The sequence below is a fragment of the Lycorma delicatula genome, chromosome 9 (genome assembly GCF_047948215.1).
Source record: "Lycorma delicatula isolate Av1 chromosome 9, ASM4794821v1, whole genome shotgun sequence".
NCBI lineage: Eukaryota > Metazoa > Arthropoda > Insecta > Hemiptera > Fulgoridae > Lycorma > Lycorma delicatula.
In genome coordinates this window covers 60,713,019-60,732,218 of record NC_134463.1, presented here as the reverse complement: position 1 = coordinate 60,732,218, position 19,200 = coordinate 60,713,019, and the positions used below count along the sequence as shown (strand labels likewise).

Sequence of the window (19,200 nt, the reverse complement as noted above, 5' to 3'; positions counted from 1 at the left end):
TTTTGGGAGGATCTAAAAGCAAGATATAACATACAAGAGATTACCCCGGAAACTACAACAAAGTATGTGCTGACAGATAAAGAAGAATGGCTAACAAGTTTTCGTGGCTGAGGTTATACGAGCAAAGGAAATGAATTTCAAGAAGTGGGAGGAGTTACTTTAAGAAAAAATAAATAAAAAACGATCGAGACCCGGGTGCTGGGGCAGGGCCCGAGAACGGCAAAGCCGGGCCGGGCCTGGTGTCCCTGTTATTAACGATGCAGAAAAACAGAAAAATTTTCTGTTTTGTTTGGTTTTCAATAAAAAAAGAATTTAAAAAAAATGTTATTCACTTTTTATCGACTTTTGTTAGACCAATTTTTTCAGAATTAAATTTACCACATATCTTGTCTTATAATTTTGCTTGGTTATTGGCAATTTAACAAAATAAATTAAAATATTTTTCGCTAAAACTAAAAAAAGTAAGTTTTAACTACAGTTATTTCCATTTACAATAACCTTATATACATATAATAACCACAAAGAGAGATGTAGCTCTAGGACCTATTTTGTTTCAATCTTTTATGTAAAACGACTAATTTTTTCAATAATTTAGTTTTAGTATAACATTATTTGATCTTTAGAACATAAATCTGAGTTAATCTTTCGCTAGTCGTAATTCGAAAACAAACTTTCCATGCGAACATTTATGTGATCTTTTTTCATTATTTTGGAGGTACAGTTACCTGTTTTTCCGGAGGAATACTCCTTAAAATTTTGGCAGAAACTATCTGAAAGTCCTATATATGCTGTACATATATAGGACTTTGTAGAACAATGTAGATAGAAACGCTGTCGTTTCTATCTACATTGTATTACGTAAAATCGTGTTTTTTGAAGAAAAAAAATTAAAATAAAGACTTTTTATCATTTTTTTTAATAAATTATTATTAAACACATGATACTAAACACTTTTAAATTATATTTTACAGTTTTTCTGGTCTTTTATCCAAATTGTATAATAATCAAAGAAAATCAAAAATGTGATTTTTTTTTAATAAGATTTCGATATTTGCTAACGCTATAAAATTGTACAATATGACAAGCAAAAAGGGCTGGAAATATTATTAATTTTTTATTATTGAAAGAAAAGGTAAATTTTCAGTTACATTTAAAATATATTTGTGTAAACATTATTGAAGGAAATGCATACAGAATAAAAGAAAAGAGAAGAGTAGAATCTATGAAAACAGGCTTGTGTGGGTATAGGATATGAGGTACGTCAAGGCTTAGAGCTGACACAGAATAAAAAGATTGCAATCAAACCAGTAAAATAATTGAGAACTAAACAAAAATCACATGTTCCTCAAGTTCTATTTGTTCTTTTACTTTGTAACATCTATTGTTATATATTTTACAGTAAGAATAAAGGATAATTAAAGGAATGATAAAATTTTCTACAAGAAGGAATTTTTTTTTTTAGAGTAGTTAATATAAAATTTATCCTTTGAATTTTCACTTTCACTGTTGATAAAAGTTCTCGAAAATTCTACGAAAAAATTATTCATTGGATGGATTGTAATCATCTAATTTTAAATGTAGATAAAACCATTGATCCTGCTTCTCAGATATACGTTTTATTTCTATTTGGGTTCATAGAATTTCCGATAATGATAATATTTCGGCTGTCAATAAAGCGAAATTTCTGGGTGTTTAATTTAAATTGAGGGGCATCACTTGCGCCCCCTCTGACAAGTATGACAACTTGACAGAGAGACGGTGATGCTACCTCTATAATCTTCAAAATGGGTTTTTTCGACACCTTCAAATACATTTTATTAAATAAATAAAAATAATAATTGTGAATATATGAATTGTGTTTAAGAATCCTGAATAAAAATGTAATCTTATGCGCAAAACAATTTTTAGCATTTTTGTTTTTTTATTGGAGCACATAAAAGTCCCATAGTAACTACTCTAAACATATCCAGACTTAAGAAGTGGTCCGACAGAGATCAACTGATTCTGATCGGTTAAGCTCGACTCAACCAATTTTCATAAAATTTTAACGTGCATATATAAATTTTAATGAAACTCATGTAAGTAGTTTGGAAATCTTTTGGCTCAAAATTTTATACATAAGCATATTTATATAAAACACAACCCTTATTTTTTAATGATTTATTTAATATTTGTATTAAACACTGCGCATACAATCATGCTTTTTCAAAACAGAAAATTTTCTCCGAATTTATTTTCAAAATTAGTGATCATTCTTTAATTATGGTCAAAGTCCCGTGTGTTTTCGATTGAAAATAAATCCAGTAACGATGCGGGTTTCTTGATCGATTCCATTTTTCTATAGGGATCCCATTTTAATACGAGATATACTGTGTTTTTAACCAACAACGAATTCTACAGGATGAATTCAATAAGATACGCAACACCATTAAGAATAGTATTTAAAAATAAGATGTGATACAGTTTGTTCATCATATCTTGTTCGTTGAAATCTAGTATATAAATAATTAGCATAAAACATTACGCCAACATAAATATGTTTAGATATGGAGTTGTATCGCTACAAATCATTCATCTCATCCTCTGAAGCAATATCTAACGGTGGTCCCGGAGGTTAAAAAAAAAATAGAGTTGTATGTAAAAAAAATGTCTTGTATTGAAATATAAAAGATACTTCATGTAATAGGGAAATGATCGAATAAAAGTTTAAGCTTGATTAGAATGTGTTTTGAATTCATTTATTGCATATAGTTGAAAATGCACGTGAAGTTATTAAAAATTATCTTTTTATTCAAATAAAAATGAGACTATGTAGAAGAAAATTGATCAAAAGTTTGGTCAACTTCACCCCTGTCTGCCAACTTTTTCGCCCTAATCTACCTATCAACCCTTTCGAACTTAGATTTAGTGCATTATTAACTTTTTCACTGTACCACATCGATTTTCAAGCATCGATGGATAGGGTTTCCAGGAAAACTGGCATCTTTCATCTATCTGTCTTACCTGGTCCCTGTACCAAAAAAATTGTCAGCCTGCTCGAATCCTGCTTGAATAACATACCTTAGTAATACATCGGTTTCCAATAAATTTCGTTCACCACAAAGATCAAACCACTTTTTCAGCTATAGCTCTTGTACTAATATAAACACAGCTGCAAAGGAGATTCAAGGGAATTATTCAACCTTTCATTTCCTCCGCCGTCTTTGTACGGACGTTCCTGATCAACATCTTGGACACTGCCTGCCACACCGGTTCGGTCTGCAGTATATGATGTTATCCAGGGTAAGCATACCGAACTTTTTTAATCATGCTTCTCTATGATTCAGGAACCGATCGTACATGAATACGGTGTGTTTTGCGGGCATCATCTTCCCTGCAATAATCACATTCCGCAGAGGGTTTCAGCGTCTCCGCGCACAGTTATACTTTAAAACAGTCGATCACGATATGGAACTGAGTCGACTCATCACCCAGTTCCACGTATTTGCAATCCGCCATCTCTGAAGTTCCGGGATGACTCCCACATCCGCCTTAAATGCCCCCCCCCCCGGGTAGATCTCTCCCATTTCCGTACGAGAAGATTTGGGAATTCCAATTTGAAGTATATCATTTTTGTGGGGCTCCATAAAAATGTCAGAAACAATTTTTCCAGAAACAAAAATAAGCCGTTGTTTGGGCCCACATTCATTAATCATGTAGACCGATATTTTGAAAATTAAATATGTTAATTAATCCTTGCGTTTAAATTTATAAATGGGCAGGCGTATTTTAAAAAACCCACCGGGTTGGTCTAGTGGTGAACGCGTCTTCCCAAATCAGCTGATTTGGAAGTCGAGAGTTCCAGCGTTCAAGTCCTAGTAAAGTCAGTTAGTTATTTTTACACGGATTTGCTTACTAGATCGTGGATACCGGTGTTCTTTGGTGATTGGGTTTCAATTAACTGCACTTTTCAGAACTGGTCGACCTAAAACTGTACAAGACTACATTTCATTTACACTCATATATATATATATCATCCTTATTCATCCTCTGAAGTATTATCTGAAAGGTAATTACCGGAGGCTAAACAGGAAAAAGAAAGGAAAGGCGTTTTTAAAAAAACAGCAGCTTATTCTGAAAAAAAAACATGTATTACTATCAAATCAAACAGTAGACCCGTTTTCGTGTGACTCAACCCAATACTAAAAAGAAACGCCTTATTCTGCTACTAATGCCATGCAATTTTTAATAAATTACCGATTCATTTAAAAAAACTCTTTCTGCCAATTTATTTAAAGTACAAATTAAAAAAATTTCTTTGCAGAAATAATAAACAATAACTTTACCAATGAACTTCTAAATAATACTAAATAAATATATTACAAAAAATCCCTGATATTTCTACTCGTACGTTCCCTTTAACATTAATATAAATACGCGTTTAAATAATTTTCATTAACGCCTTTTTATTTGTGAACTATTTTGTAGTATTTTTATATTTAGCTTCTTCATATTATCTTAATATTACTTATTTATTTTAAATGTGTTTACATTTAAAATAAATAATACTAACTTTAATTACCTTTTTTTTTTAATTTTATAATTATTTATATATTTTTTATAGTTCTCGAATGAAAATTTTGTCACGGTTTCCGTATCCATTCATTCAAATTCTGGGCCAGTTCCTTTCCTTTTATCTATGGAATAGCATATCTAAACATTATTAACGTAATCTGTATAATGTATTGTTAACTAATGATCAGAATAAAAGATCTATTTTGTTTTTATTTATCAAATTCTCGAATGAAATAAAGTATTTAAAAAAACGAGTACATCCAATATTCACGAATATCTATACCAGATTTAATAACACTTTTTAATTAATTTTTCTTACTGTGATAATTTCCTCAAGTTATACCACGTCTAATCATCTCAAATTATTACGAAGTTTTGGTCCGAATTGATATCTTACTGTGGTACATTTAAATTTCTATTTCTGGGTGTTATATTAATAAATCTATTGATATATATATATATCTATATATATATATATATATATATTATTTAAAATTTTATAGTTGAAAAGTATTAATCTTAAAGGTTTTTTCACAGAACGTGCATTAGTAATTGTACATAGATTTTAACCGTCCAGTAATCTGTTTTTTTATAAAAGATTTTATTTATTCTATTCCCATTTAATCCGATTCTATGTAATACTTGATCAAAGACATCAAAGCTTATATTTACCGTCGTCAAATATAGATTTTTCATTGTTATCCTAAAAAATATTATGATCTTTTATATATATGTAAATAAGTCTCGTTTCAAATATTATTACAGTAGAGAGATATGTAGTAGGTGATGTGGGAGGTTGTTATTATTTTTCTATACACATTCATCTAATTTTACGGACGTTACTTTCATTATTTGTTATTGTTTTTAAGAAATTCTACCGGAATTCATATATTTTTCACGATAGAATTTAATTATAGAATATTCGTGTAAAACATTATGAGAACATTATGGTAACGAGTCGTTCCAGAAATTTTAGTCAACGTATGATTGTAAAAAATAAACTATCATAATTGTCTTAATCGTTTTTATGTTACTAACAATAAAAGTAAATAAATTTTAACTCTTTAATGTTAGGAAAAGCTTAATATATTTGTATTTGGATGATGTTTGTTCTATACTAGTAACTCTAAAACAACCCCATTGAATTACATGAAAAAAGTTTGAACGTTTCATTCTAATTTTACTTTCTCGTCGAGATAGCGATATAGCAGAGCAATAGCTCTAGAAGGGAAAGTATTGTAATCAGTCCAATTTGGGCATTCGCGGTTTTCATTGGATCTTGACGTTTTGACACCTAAGGAACCTAAAAAACCGGATGGAAATTTTATGGATGTTAATGTTTTTATATACGTGTGTGCGTTTGGTGTCGGGCTCTAAATAACCTTATATCTCCTGAACTACAGAACCGATTTTGACCAAACTTTGTCAGATTTACTTATATGTATGGGGCATTGATGCCATTAAATTTTTAACTGAAAAATAAGGGGATGAGGCTATAGAGCAAGGTCATCCTCAGTACCTCGAGATTTCGCCTAATTAAGGTCATATTTTTCTTAGGCACATTGTTAACAACTAAAAAATAACAATATTTGCAAAAAAGACTTTTGCAAAATCACAACCCCAAAGAAAAGCTCTAAACTACTGCTATTTTTTAACTTCACAGGTGAACGATAGAATTAAATAAATGAATAATATTTAAAGTGTAAAAAAGTGACTCAGTCTGGTTGGGTCCCTCAAACTCGATCGCCAGATTGACTCGATCAACCCACCGGGTTGTTCTAGTGGTGAACTCGTCATCGCAAATCAGCTGATTTCGAAGTCGACAGTTCTAAGGTTCAAATCCTAGTAAAGACAAGGATCCGTATACTTTTATACGGATTTGAATACTAGATCGTGGATACCGGTGTTCTTTTGTGATTGGGTTTCAATTAACCACACATCTCAGGAATGATCGGCCTGAGACTGCACAAGACTACACTTCATTTACATTCATACGTATCATCATCATCTGAAGTAATACCTTATGGTGGTTCCGGGGGCGAAACAGAAAAAAGGGAGAGATTATGGCTTCTAATTAACAACCTACAATCTGTTTTATCGATCTATCGATGTGACAAAGTTACAGGTACACTCATCATGAACAATTGATGTAGCTGTGTTCGAGCTCTGAATTATGAAACTGAACTGCACTAGACTTCTAGAACATAATACGAATTAATCGATAAAATTTTTAATTTTTTAAATGAGGTATTATTTTACTGAAAATAATTTTCATTAACTTTTATCATATTGGTAGAAGATAAAATTTAACATGAATTAATAATTATTTGCATATAAATAAACAGATAGTAGTTTCATTAGATTTTATGATATGTTTTGAATATATTAGCATATGATTGAATTGTGCTAAGTTTTATATATAACCTTTTACTTGTTTTAATACCAAGTTTTCATTATTTCTTCTTCTTCTTACTTTAATTATTAGTATTACTTTTGATGGAGAAAAGTAATAAAGACTAAGTATAAAAATAATGTTCTGTTGTATATGACTCGAAATTTTATTTATCACTTGAGGGTTTGCCAGCCCTAGGCAAATACGAAATAATTCAGCAGTATCATTGTAAAATTTTATTCTTTGTAAGTATTTTGATTAAGATCAAATTCATTCAGTTTTGGAACTTAATAACATAAAAATGTTATTACCACCATCTAAATATTCAGTATACCGAATTAAAAAACAAAAAAGTAAACGAGCAATTTTGGAATAATGTATGAGATCGGTGACTCCGGATGACTACGTGATTTGAAGCGGGGTTGGGAAGATATATCACAAAATTATGAGGATGTAGAATAAATTAGAGGGAGGGGAAAAGAGATTAAAAAACAAACAAAATAAATAGTTAAATGAACGGTTTTCAAGGGTTATGAAAAGTGATGTGTGGCAGATTTATTTATACGTTTTTTAAATTTTAGAATTATTACATATGTTTAGCTCCGATAAAACTTTTTAATTAATTGAGAGAGATTTTTTTACTGATTAAATAAGACAGGATGCGTGTTTTTACGGATAGGTTATAAAAAACCCTGAAATTAGAAGAAAGAAAAATTACTGATATATTAATGAAATAATATAAATCTACTGATAGGCGTTACATTTAAAGACCGATTACGATTATCTCTGCATGTTAGCATGTGGTCTTTTTATATTGCTTAAGCCAAATGTAAGAAATTGTCGTGTAGAACTAATTCACTGACAGTTGAAGTTCCAATGTCTAGGAAATAAGATCACTCATTTCTAGAACTTTTTGCTATATGTACGAGTATGCTATATATATATATATACGTGTCTCGTGGTATTGTTTTTCGTATTGGCAACCTCTACTTCATCTTTGTAAAAGAAAAAACACAGAAAATCATTCCCACCACGCATCCCTGAAATGTTTCATACTATGAAAAGAGAGTTAATTATTTGAAGAAAGTATAAAGGAAAAAATCAAAGAAGACAAATTAGAATATGTGAAACATATAATTAAGAAAATAGAGTATAAAAAAGACTGACAGCACAATTGTAAGATTTTTCCGTCACGCGACTAAAACCGTGTTCTAGAAGTCCTACAACTGTGGGTTGTTTCTAATGCACGGCTTACACACACAACCTAATTTAAAATATTTATCATTTTATTTAAATGTAATATTTTTTCGTTTTTTTAATTCGATCATTCTAACTAAAGCGCGCGCGCATTAATTCGCGTGGGTGTGGCGGTACTAGCAGCGACGGTCGGCACTAACTAAACTAATGTATTTTCACGACTTGCGTAGAACAAATTTCGCTCGTACGGTTGGCAGAGTGGTGTAGCCGCGAGGTTTAATGCACCAGGTAGCGTGTAACCGGGCGATCGAGTTCGAGACCCAGTCAGACCGAGTTACATTTTTACACTTTAAATATTATTCATTTATTTAATGTTACTACTCACCTCTGACATTAGCAGTAGTTGAGAGCATTTTTTGGGGCGGTGGTGCGATTTTGTAAAAACGTTTTTTTGAAATATTGTTATTTTTTAGTTGTTAACAATATGCCTAAGAAAAATATGACCTTAATTAGGCGAAATCTCGAGATACAGGGAATGACCTTGCTCTACAGCCTCACCCCTTGACCTTTCAAGTTGAAAATTTTATGGCATCAATGCCTCATACATAGAAGTAATCTGACAAAGTTTGGTCAAAACCGGTCCAGTTTTTCTGGAGATATAAGGTAATTTAGAGGCCGACACCGAATACACACGTATATACGAACATTTAACATATGTAAAATTTCCATCCGATTTTTTGGGTTCCTTAGATTTCAAAACGTCAAGATTAGGAGAAAACGCATATGCCCAAGTTGGACCGATTACAATACTTAAACGTCTGGAGCTATAACTCTGCTGTAGCGCTATCTAGACGGGAAAATAAAAATATGTTGATTTAAGGGATTGGTACAGAAAGAAAGTTGCTGCATTAAATCAGTCGAATTTTTTAAATTAGATATATATATTAGATATAAGTAAAGTATTATACGTAATTACTTTATAATTAAGAAAATATTATATATACTGGAAATATTTTACAACCAGATCTTTAAAATTAATTTTTTGTTTTTTCATTTTGATCTCCCGGCGAATATAGATAGAATAATTATATTAAAGGGGTAAGTATGGTGATCATGACTAAAACAGGGTACCGGTTTTTTCCAAATTTTTACATTTTAGGGTCTATGTAGTCATCTAGAACAAAAAAACATGTTTATAAATGCATATGTATAAGACCAAAGGCACTGCCTTTGGTCTTATATCTCTCAGGATTAATCAAATCGATTTTCTTCAAATTAGGCTCAAAAACCTTTATATACCGAGCAGTAATCGTATTAATGTTTTTCTGAATTCATTAAGGAGGTGGGGATATCACGAAAAATCAATTTCGATTTTCTTTTAAGGAAATTTAGAGAAAACTTTATTAAAGCCTTTGTTATCTGTAATGTATATATAAATAAACCAAAAACTTTTTTCAAAAAGTCAACCCATCACTTAAAACTGAAATAAATGTTTTTTTGTTTTTTTGCTTTTAATATTTTTCAAAAAATTTTTAAGATTTTATACTTCATATACAGAGCTATCAATAAACGCCTACATTTTTTTTTTAAATTATAGACCTCGGATCTAAAATGCAGAATAGTTTCAAAACTTTATTTTTTCTTACTTTATCTTTTTTTGAAGGGTGTGTTAAAATTTAGAGAAAACGTTATACTTAAGCATATTTGTTAAGCTTAACCTATAAATGAATATTTTTTAGAAAAATCTTTGTTAAAATTTATTCCCTACTTCGGCTCTAACCTAACTAATCGGCTATCGGCTCTAACGTATCTAATTTGTATTAATAATATCCGGGACAGTTTTGCAACAATTTGCCAGCTTTTTTGTATTCTTAACATAAAATATTCAGTTTTAAATAATTACTCGTACTTATTTATTTTTCTTATCGATCTTAAAAACATTTTTTTTTAAATAAAAATTTCGTTTCTTATTTTAACGTTACATTAATGAACCGCAAATAATCAATTCAAAAATGAAATATTTACTGTATTATTTCAAAGCCTCGAATATCATCATTTAAGAATTTTCTATAAATGTTCTTCAAATTTGGAAAATCAAGTTAAATCATTGCCCGTGGTTTAATAAGATTATTAAGTAAATTCACCAGTCGTATTTTTACTTTGATTGCGTTTATAATCACACATACTAATTATGCTAGTTTTTAGGCTTATTTTGATATGATAATTTTCAATCGATGAATGTGAATAATTAATTTATGATAGATTTTTCTTTTATTTTGTTTAAAAAGTTTTACCGGTTAAAATTTCTTTTTATTTTGAACTTTTTTTAACTTTTATGTCTTAAGGAGACCTTAAAAAAAATATTTAAAAAAATTGTTTTAAATAGATTGTAAATAACCTGCTTAGAAAAAATTTATTCCAATGTCCAAAAGTCCAAAAAAAATCTATTTTTGTCAGACAGACGTTCGTGCACGTGTACATATGAATGTTCATTGCCCTTATTACTCTGGAACCCGTCGACCGATTTTCTTCAAACTTGGTAAACAGGTAATACCTTGTGGAAAAGAATGTATTAAATTCTTACAAAAATTTAAAAAAAGGGTAGGAATTTGGCCAAAATAAAATTTCAAATCTTTACTGGGGCTGCTTAGCAAAAATTTTTCCATACAAAAGTTGAAGTTTTTTATCGAGATCACAAATTGCCGAAACTTTTTATTTAATATTCATCCAACTCGCCAAAAATTACTGTATTTTTTTGTAGCTATATCTTGCTTCAGAAAAGGAGTTAATGGGTTTTCTTTTAATATATATTGTCTAAATCGATGGGCTTTCAAATCACTATAAAAATTCTTCGCTTATCCCACTCCTATGGTCTGTGGTAATAACATTTTTTTTTTAATTTTTAAAAAAAGATTTAAAAATTTGTTTTAAATTTAAATCCATCTCGCAAACCATTATTAGGTTAAAAATATAAAATCTTAATTTTTTGATAACACTTACTCTTTATTATTTCTTTGAAAAGAAATTAACCAAAAATGTTCATCCCTTCCTAGAAAATTGTTTATTTATTATTATTGGCGTAACTTTGTATTTTTTAAACATTTAAAAAGGTTTTTTTTTAATTTATACCACTTAGGGATTATTTTCTTAAAAATTCATTTTACCCGAATTCTTACCCTTGAGTATAGGAACTCCCCCCCCAAAAAAAAAAAATAATTGCATAACTGGCCAGCATTTCGTTGCCGTCCTATTTTTATAAATTTCTTGTTCGTAAATACATTGTAATAAATTATATTAAGAATATTTTTTAACAATATATTACTAAAATATGTTTTATTCTAAATCATTAAAAAGTTTATTGTATAAAGGATTTATAACAAAAAAGTTACATATTACCAATTATAAACAAAATTATTTGCTTATGTATTATACGCATTTATAAATCGCACAAATTAATAAGTTGTTTATATATAAATTTGAAAGAATTGGCAAGGTATATCATATTGATTTAATGAAAATTTTTTTTAACGGACTTCAGTATATTAAAAAAAATATGTTTACGTAATTACTTTCCCACAAATATTTATTATAATTTAAATAATATTCATGAATTTTTTTGTTCATTCACTATTTGTTAGCAATTTTTATTCTTTTTAAAATAACGCGAAATATATTTCTAAAAAATTGAAATAATTATTCTTTCTGTACAAAAACAACGAAATTATTATTAATTTTGTAAATTACTTACAGTAATTAAAACCAATTTTCAAGTTATATTGTTACTGATAGTTGACTCATTTTTTACAAGATGGGTATCACACGGTTCGTATTAATAGTAAAAGTTACACAGGATACATGATATAAAATAAATCAAATTATAGTTATTTCTCGGTACTTTTTCGTTTTTCGCCCTCTCCGCACTTCCTCCCCCCCCATTTTTTCACATAAAAGTTATTTAAAATAGCAGCGTGTTTTAAAATAATTGATGAATAAAACATTAGAGAAAACACACTAACATAATGTTTTATACCAGTCATTTGAAACACTCTCGATATTAACATAATTTTCATATTAAAAATATAAGCATTATTGTTTATAATATTATAAATCTAATCTAACCTAAGCTCGCTAATCTTGACTAATTAGCGGTAATGTTTTGATTATTTAAATAATTACTGCAATTATTTATTATTTAAATAATCAAAACATTACCGCTAATTAGTCAAGATTAGCGAGCTTAGGTTAGATTATATTTATAATTTCTGTGCAAATACCTCCAAATACCCATCGATTTGGAAGAATTCTGCCTCTATTGTACTTTTTGAAAACGAGGACTCGTCTATTTCTACCGTCATTCCTTCTTTTTACCGACCACCTATATTTTTTGAGTTTTTTAATGAGTGATCGGAACACACCCTTTCTCCGGTATATTTGCCAATCCGTTATTGCTTCACTTGGCATCTACCTATGATCGCTTCGTTCGCTAACCTTAACTAATATGTAAATATGTTGATTTGTTTAAAATTACTATAGAACATCATGTTTTCTATAATGTTTTATTCATAAATTATTGTAAAACATGCTGTATTAAGTAATTTTTATGCAGAAAAATGCGAAAAAAGTGGGTAACGTAAAACGAAAAGTACCTAATCTTCTGTTAAGATATAAAAACCAAAGTAGTAATACCCAAAATATAAAATTGCAACATAATATACATATACATAATTTTTTTTTAACTTTTAAATCGTCCAGAACTTAATGAATAATGTTTATTTAACCTCTTTGATATATTATTTAAATTAAAGTCATATTAGATAGTATCGATTATAAGATAAACTACTGTGAAGATCAATAATATAGTTAAAAATATTTATTTTCTTAAATTATGTACGAAACTGCCCTAATATTAATACATTTTTTTACTTTTTACCACTCTTATATTAACTCGCTCTTTGACTGTGTATGTGAGATTCATGGTACGGAACCTTTCAGTCGAATTTTGGAGCACTTCCGCTTATCCATTTGCTCTGAGATTTTGCATAAAGGTTTACTCCTGATGACAACACATTTTTAAGTCGCTAAGATACCCAAAGTTGCTAAGTGAAAAAAATGTCCCTTGAACTTATGCAACGTCGTTTACATGAAAATTTTCTTAGTGAAAGATAACGTAGACTGTTTCGGTAAGTTTGGATCTAAAATTCGCACAAATTTGAAATACATAATTTTACCAAAAAGTAGACCTCTACCTACTATAACTGACTGAAGCTAAATGATAGTACGCTGTTAGTTTTATAAACAAGTGAGATATATATTGGGTATACAGTTGCTACTAGAAATTCTGTATAGTAGCGACAGAAGTTTTGGGAAATTTAGTAACTTTTAACCGGATCCGAATTTTTCGAACGAAAATCGCAAATATCTCGAAAACAATCGGTCCTAGCGCTCTGAAAAATTTTTTCGACTTCCTCCGATTATACCATATCCGCTCCCATTGGTACCCGTCGAATGATAATATTTTTAAGTGCCCTCGGGGCGCCGTTCGGAAATTCGTGAGAGGTGCGATGGGATGTCACCGTAATATCTCGGCAACCGCTCGTCTGATTTTCACGATTCAAACGGTGTATGTATCAGCAGGTCAAGCGCTAACTGTTTAACGTATCGGGTACCGTCTTGATCGACCGGATCTTGGTTATCCGAAAATTAAATCGTTTATCCCTTTTTTTTATTACATTCACTCACCGTAAAACGTAGCGATCTGATCTTTCGCTAAATAGCTCAAACCTGTGCGCTAACGCAGGTGTAAAGTATAAACTTATGAATACTAAAAAGTTGAAAATAATAAATATATTAAAAAAGCTGTTTAAAAACTACTCTTATATTAAATGCACTAAAAAGTAGAAAATAAAGAATACACAAAAAAAATTAACTCTTAAATTTAACGCACTAAAAGGTAAAAAATAATTTTAGGATGGTATCTCAAAATGGATTTGATAATAAGCTTTGATGGTGATATGTACGATTAAGTGGAAGTCTTAGCGTCAAATTAATTTCATATCACCATCAAAGTTTGTTTTTAAATGCATTCTGAGATACTGGTCTAAAATTATTTTTGTATCTTTTAGTGAGTTTAATTTAAAAGTGGTGTTTTAAATGTTTTTTACATATTTCTTATTTTATACTTTTTACCGCATTTAGTATAAGTGTGGTTTTAAATTTTTTTAATATATTTATTTATTATTAATGAAAAATTCTTTATTGATATTATTATGTGGAAAATCCTAACATAAACGAAGGAAATGTGGTATTATATGATTAATAAAAAAAATGTTCATCTAATACATAAATTTATAAGAAAAGAATTAATTAGGTGGTGACTTATGTAAAATAAAATTCTTATTAAATATGAGAACTTTATTTCGGTCTTGTAAATTACTTTTAATCTTTATATTCTGTTTTATTACAACACTGTTTTTTTTTGAGTATCGTAACTGATATACTTAAAGAAAGCATTTGAATGAATTTGAATTATTTTCATTATTATTATTATTATTAAAACGTGGACTTTTTTTATAAAAATAATTATAAAAAGCAAATATTTAATCAAATTTAATATATGATTAATTTAATATTTTGATATTTCTTATCTGTTTATAACACGAAATTATCATTTTGTCTTCGGAAGAATTTCTTCCGAAGACAAAATTTCTGTACGGTTTGAGATCGTTATCTGATACAAATCTTGTACATTATTACAATTCAAAAAAATCACTATTAATAATCATAGAAATCAATTCTATTTACAAAAAAAAAATTTTCAGGTGAGTTTTTACGTAGATGAATATTTCTGTTTAGCGAGAACTCATATTTTGTTCTTTAATAATTGTAACATTAAATGATTTAATTTTTTGTTAATTTTTATTCTTATCTTAAATCCTGTATATAAAGAAGTTTATATTCCACTTATAACATATATAATACGGCTATTAAATTCCAATTAATAGAATTAAATTAATTAATAAGACCTATTTTTAGATAAAAATTACTAATTTTTTTTAAATTTTAATATTAAAATTGTATATAAAATATTAAATATTAAAATATTAAATTATATTTAAAAAATTGTTTTCATCCAATTTTTACGATCGGTTATAACTTTGTAATTTAATTTATTTTAGTTTCGTTTTTATATAAAGTAACAGTGAACTTATAAAACAATTACCCTACGAAACAAATAAAAAAATAAAAAATCCGGATATTGATGAAAAACAATATCAAAAGGAATTTCAAAAATTTATGGCCATCAATAAACTAAGGTTTTCTGGATTGCAAAAATACCATAAAGGTAATCTTTTTCAGATTGTTTTTAAGTATAATTTTAAAATTTTGATCACGTGATTTATATTTCGTAAGCGATTTTTTAAAAAGTTTTTTATTAAAATACGTTATAGTGTACCATCTAAGATTATATCTGATCCTATATTATATTTTTATTAATTTATTTAAGATCCTTTATTAAAAAAATAAAAATAAAAACATAAAATTTTTTTCTATTAATTTTATTTAAATATAAAAATCTGTTATAAAAGTATAGAATAAATAAAATTAAAGAAAAAAATAATTATTACTTACAAAATGCGGTAAATCCAGCCGGAAAATGAGTTTCGGTATTTGTCGATTGTAAAAATGGTCTTAATAACATCGGATGGGGTGATCCATCATCAATTCTTCTATGAAACGGTATGCCAGTCGCTAAATGTAAAGGAAGTCCAGAATTAACAGGAATTAAAGACGTCGGCCTTGAAAATACATCCCTGTAAGATGTTGTTGACATCGTTTGATCTTTAAACCATTCTATATTATTTGTTGTTAATCGTATACTATCTTCAGTTTTCCAATTTTTATATTGTTCTATTGTTATCCTATTTGATGTAGTTGCTGATGTCATGGTATCGTTATTATTTAATTTTCTTTCTTCTGTTTCATAATTATTTGTTATATTATTATCTTTATTATTCGTAGATTGATGAATTAAATTGATAGATGGATTTTCGTTTTTATTATTTTTTTCTTTATTTATAATGTTTTTGTTATGATTATTAAAATTGATTTTATTTTCACTCGGTAATATACTTTCTTTGTTTATTGGATTATTACTATTTACACCGTTATCCGGTAAAGTTTCGTTATTACTTATATTATTATATAATTTATTTTCAATATAATTATCTCTGTTTAAAAAATTATTATTTATAAATCTCTGATTTTGATTATTATTTATGTTATAAGCGTATTTTATCGGAACCGGTTGTCTAATTAATGTTCCATTACTTATATTTATTTTTTCTGAACCCGATACTGAAATTATTTTTTTAAATTCTTCTTTCTTTCGTAATTCTTCATCCGTTTCGATATTTATATCTCCTCCTTTTTCTTGTTGTTTTTTATTATTTTCAACATTATCATCGTTTTCTTCTTCGTTATCTTCATTTGATGAATTTAACGATTTATCGGTATGATCTTCTAGATGACCGTATATACGCGCGAAAAATTTACGCGGGGATGATGGTCTTTGTTTTTTCTCTATTATAATGTGTTCTTCTTGTGTTAATGTCGTTATTATTTGATTATCATCAATTGTTAATTTTTGTGCTATTATTAATTTATCAGTATTATTTTCCATTTTTATTACGATTATAATTTTTTTTTAAATTGTATTACAGTTTTAATAAAAATGTAACAAATAATTTTTTTAATTGTAAATTTTAAAATAATATTCAAATTAATATTATTTATTTAAATTATAAACAATAAACTCCGATAATTTAACCTTTATGATAAGATATTTTTAATACACAGGTTTTTTGTTAGGTTAAACCACAACGATGTTTATGTAATGACTGGAGGGAAATACAAGTCAGTATGTATGTTGTAATTCTTGTTTGAGGGGGTGAAAGGATGTTGTAGGTGGTACCTATCCTACGATTGGTTGTAATCTACCCTACTGTTAACCAATAATGCTATCACAGACATGCGCGGAGAATATAAATTATATTATTATATTACAGTACGCCTACAGTCGTTGATAAAAGTTTTTTCCCCGTGTTATATTTTAATATCCTATTACAGTATTTATATTTTACCGTATTTAAAACTTTTTTTAGTATTTAATTATCATTTATATTACTATCGCGCTATTTAAACGTTTTAAATAGTATTTTCATTGTATTAAAAGTTATATCATTTTTTCTTAAATTTATTATATTTATATAACAATAATTTAGTAGAATTTTAATTATACCTATATTATAATTCTTGTACAGATTATATTTAGTAATTTACGGTCTACTTTTTAATTTCTTACCAACTTAATTTAATTTTTTTTTAATTTTTCCTTCTAATCTTGTAGTGTTCCATTTTAAATGCATGTTACGTCTTTTTATTTTGCTTTTTATATTTTTTTAAATATCAGTGTTATTTAAAATTATTATTTTTTTAATACTTTTATTTATAGTCGTATCAACAATTAAAGTCATTAGCGACTTATCAGTATAATATAACTGTACCGGTAAATGTGTAGTCTTGAACAAACTCAGGCCGACCGTTCTTGAGACGTGTGATTAATTGAAACCCAACCAACGAAGAGAACACCGGTATCCACCATCTGGTATTCAATTACGAATAAAAGCAACTACCTTTATACGGATTTGAACCTGATCGAACTTCGACTTTGAAATCCGATTATTTACGACGATGAGTTTACCACTGGACCAGTCCGGTGGGTTTTAAAATTATTATATATTCTCAAATATCAAATATTCTTTTGTGAACTTATAACAAATTTGAAAACATTACATTACAAAATACCTAAAATGAATAATTGAAAAGTGTGAAATATTAATGCAGAACGTTTTTTTTTATAAAATTATTTTATCTAAAATTTTTTTTACTTTTTTGGATAAAAAAAGTATAATTGTTTTTGAGAAATGAACATTATGATTTTAAAAGGAATTAAAAATTTTAAAACCGATAAAAAACTTATTCTCTTGATCAATTGTAACCATCTAACTCTAATAAAGACAAAATCGTAGCATTGTTCTTCCCAGTTAGACGTAAAATTTCTGATCGAATGAGTCTAATTCCCAGCAATGATAAAGATAATATTTTTGTTTCCCATAAAACGAATTTTTGGAAGTTGTATTTGATGAAAAGTTCTCGTGGGTTAATCAAATAGACTTTGTTTAAAACGAAGTCAAAATACGGTTTTGCTTTTAAGAACGTTAATAAAACATTAAGTTTGATATCAATATTAAACATATTTCATGTTTATTGTCGCCCAAAGTATATGCCATCTCTTGGTGCTACCTCAATTAAGTTTTCAAAACATAAAAATGGTTGTTTAGCGAACATAAGTATGACCTGTATTTAAAAAATTAAACATTTTAATTTATACTTGTGTTTATATTTATGAATGTATAATCTTTACTAGAAAAAAAATAGTCGCTTATTCTTAAAAATGACAATGTTCACCTCTAATCAAAATATACAACGGAGCTCTTTTTTCTGTTTAACTTCCGGAGCCACTTTAGAAGATGATATGTATGAATGTAAAGGATGTGTAGTCATGTACAGGCTCAGGTCAACTATTCCTGAGATGTGTGATTAATTGAAACCCAACCACCAAATAACACCGGTATCCACGATCTAGTATTCAAATCCATATAAAAGTAACTGCCTTTAATAGGATTTGAACCTTCGAACTCTCGATTTCGAAATCAGCTGATTTGCGACGAGTCAGTACTAGTCCAACCCGATGGGGGTTAGACAATGGAACTGTGTTTGTTTAACTAACCCAATACTTCGGCTTATGAAAAAATATTTTATTATTCCTCCATTACTACTTTTAATAAATGTCCGAGCCGTTTGAGAAGTTATTCCATTAATTTATTTAAAACACAATTAAATGATTTAATTTTTTTTTTAAATGTGTCGATTAATTTTTAAATCACTAATAAAAAAAAGTCGAAAAGAAAAAAAAAACAAAAAAACGCGATTTTTCT

General features: G+C 28.2%; 1 protein-coding gene across 1 annotated transcript in view; it reads right to left on the bottom strand.

Moving 5' to 3' along the window:
* The window catches only part of LOC142330332 (homeobox protein rough-like), a 55,355-nt gene extending 39,362 nt beyond the window's left edge, over positions 1–15,993 (bottom strand). The window contains exon 1 of the mRNA XM_075375558.1: positions 15,773–15,993. Within this exon, the coding sequence (XP_075231673.1) occupies positions 15,773–15,974 (202 nt within the window). The 5' untranslated portion in view covers positions 15,975–15,993. The remainder of the gene's footprint in view (positions 1–15,772) is intronic.
* Positions 15,994–19,200: the final 3,207 nt, after the last annotated feature.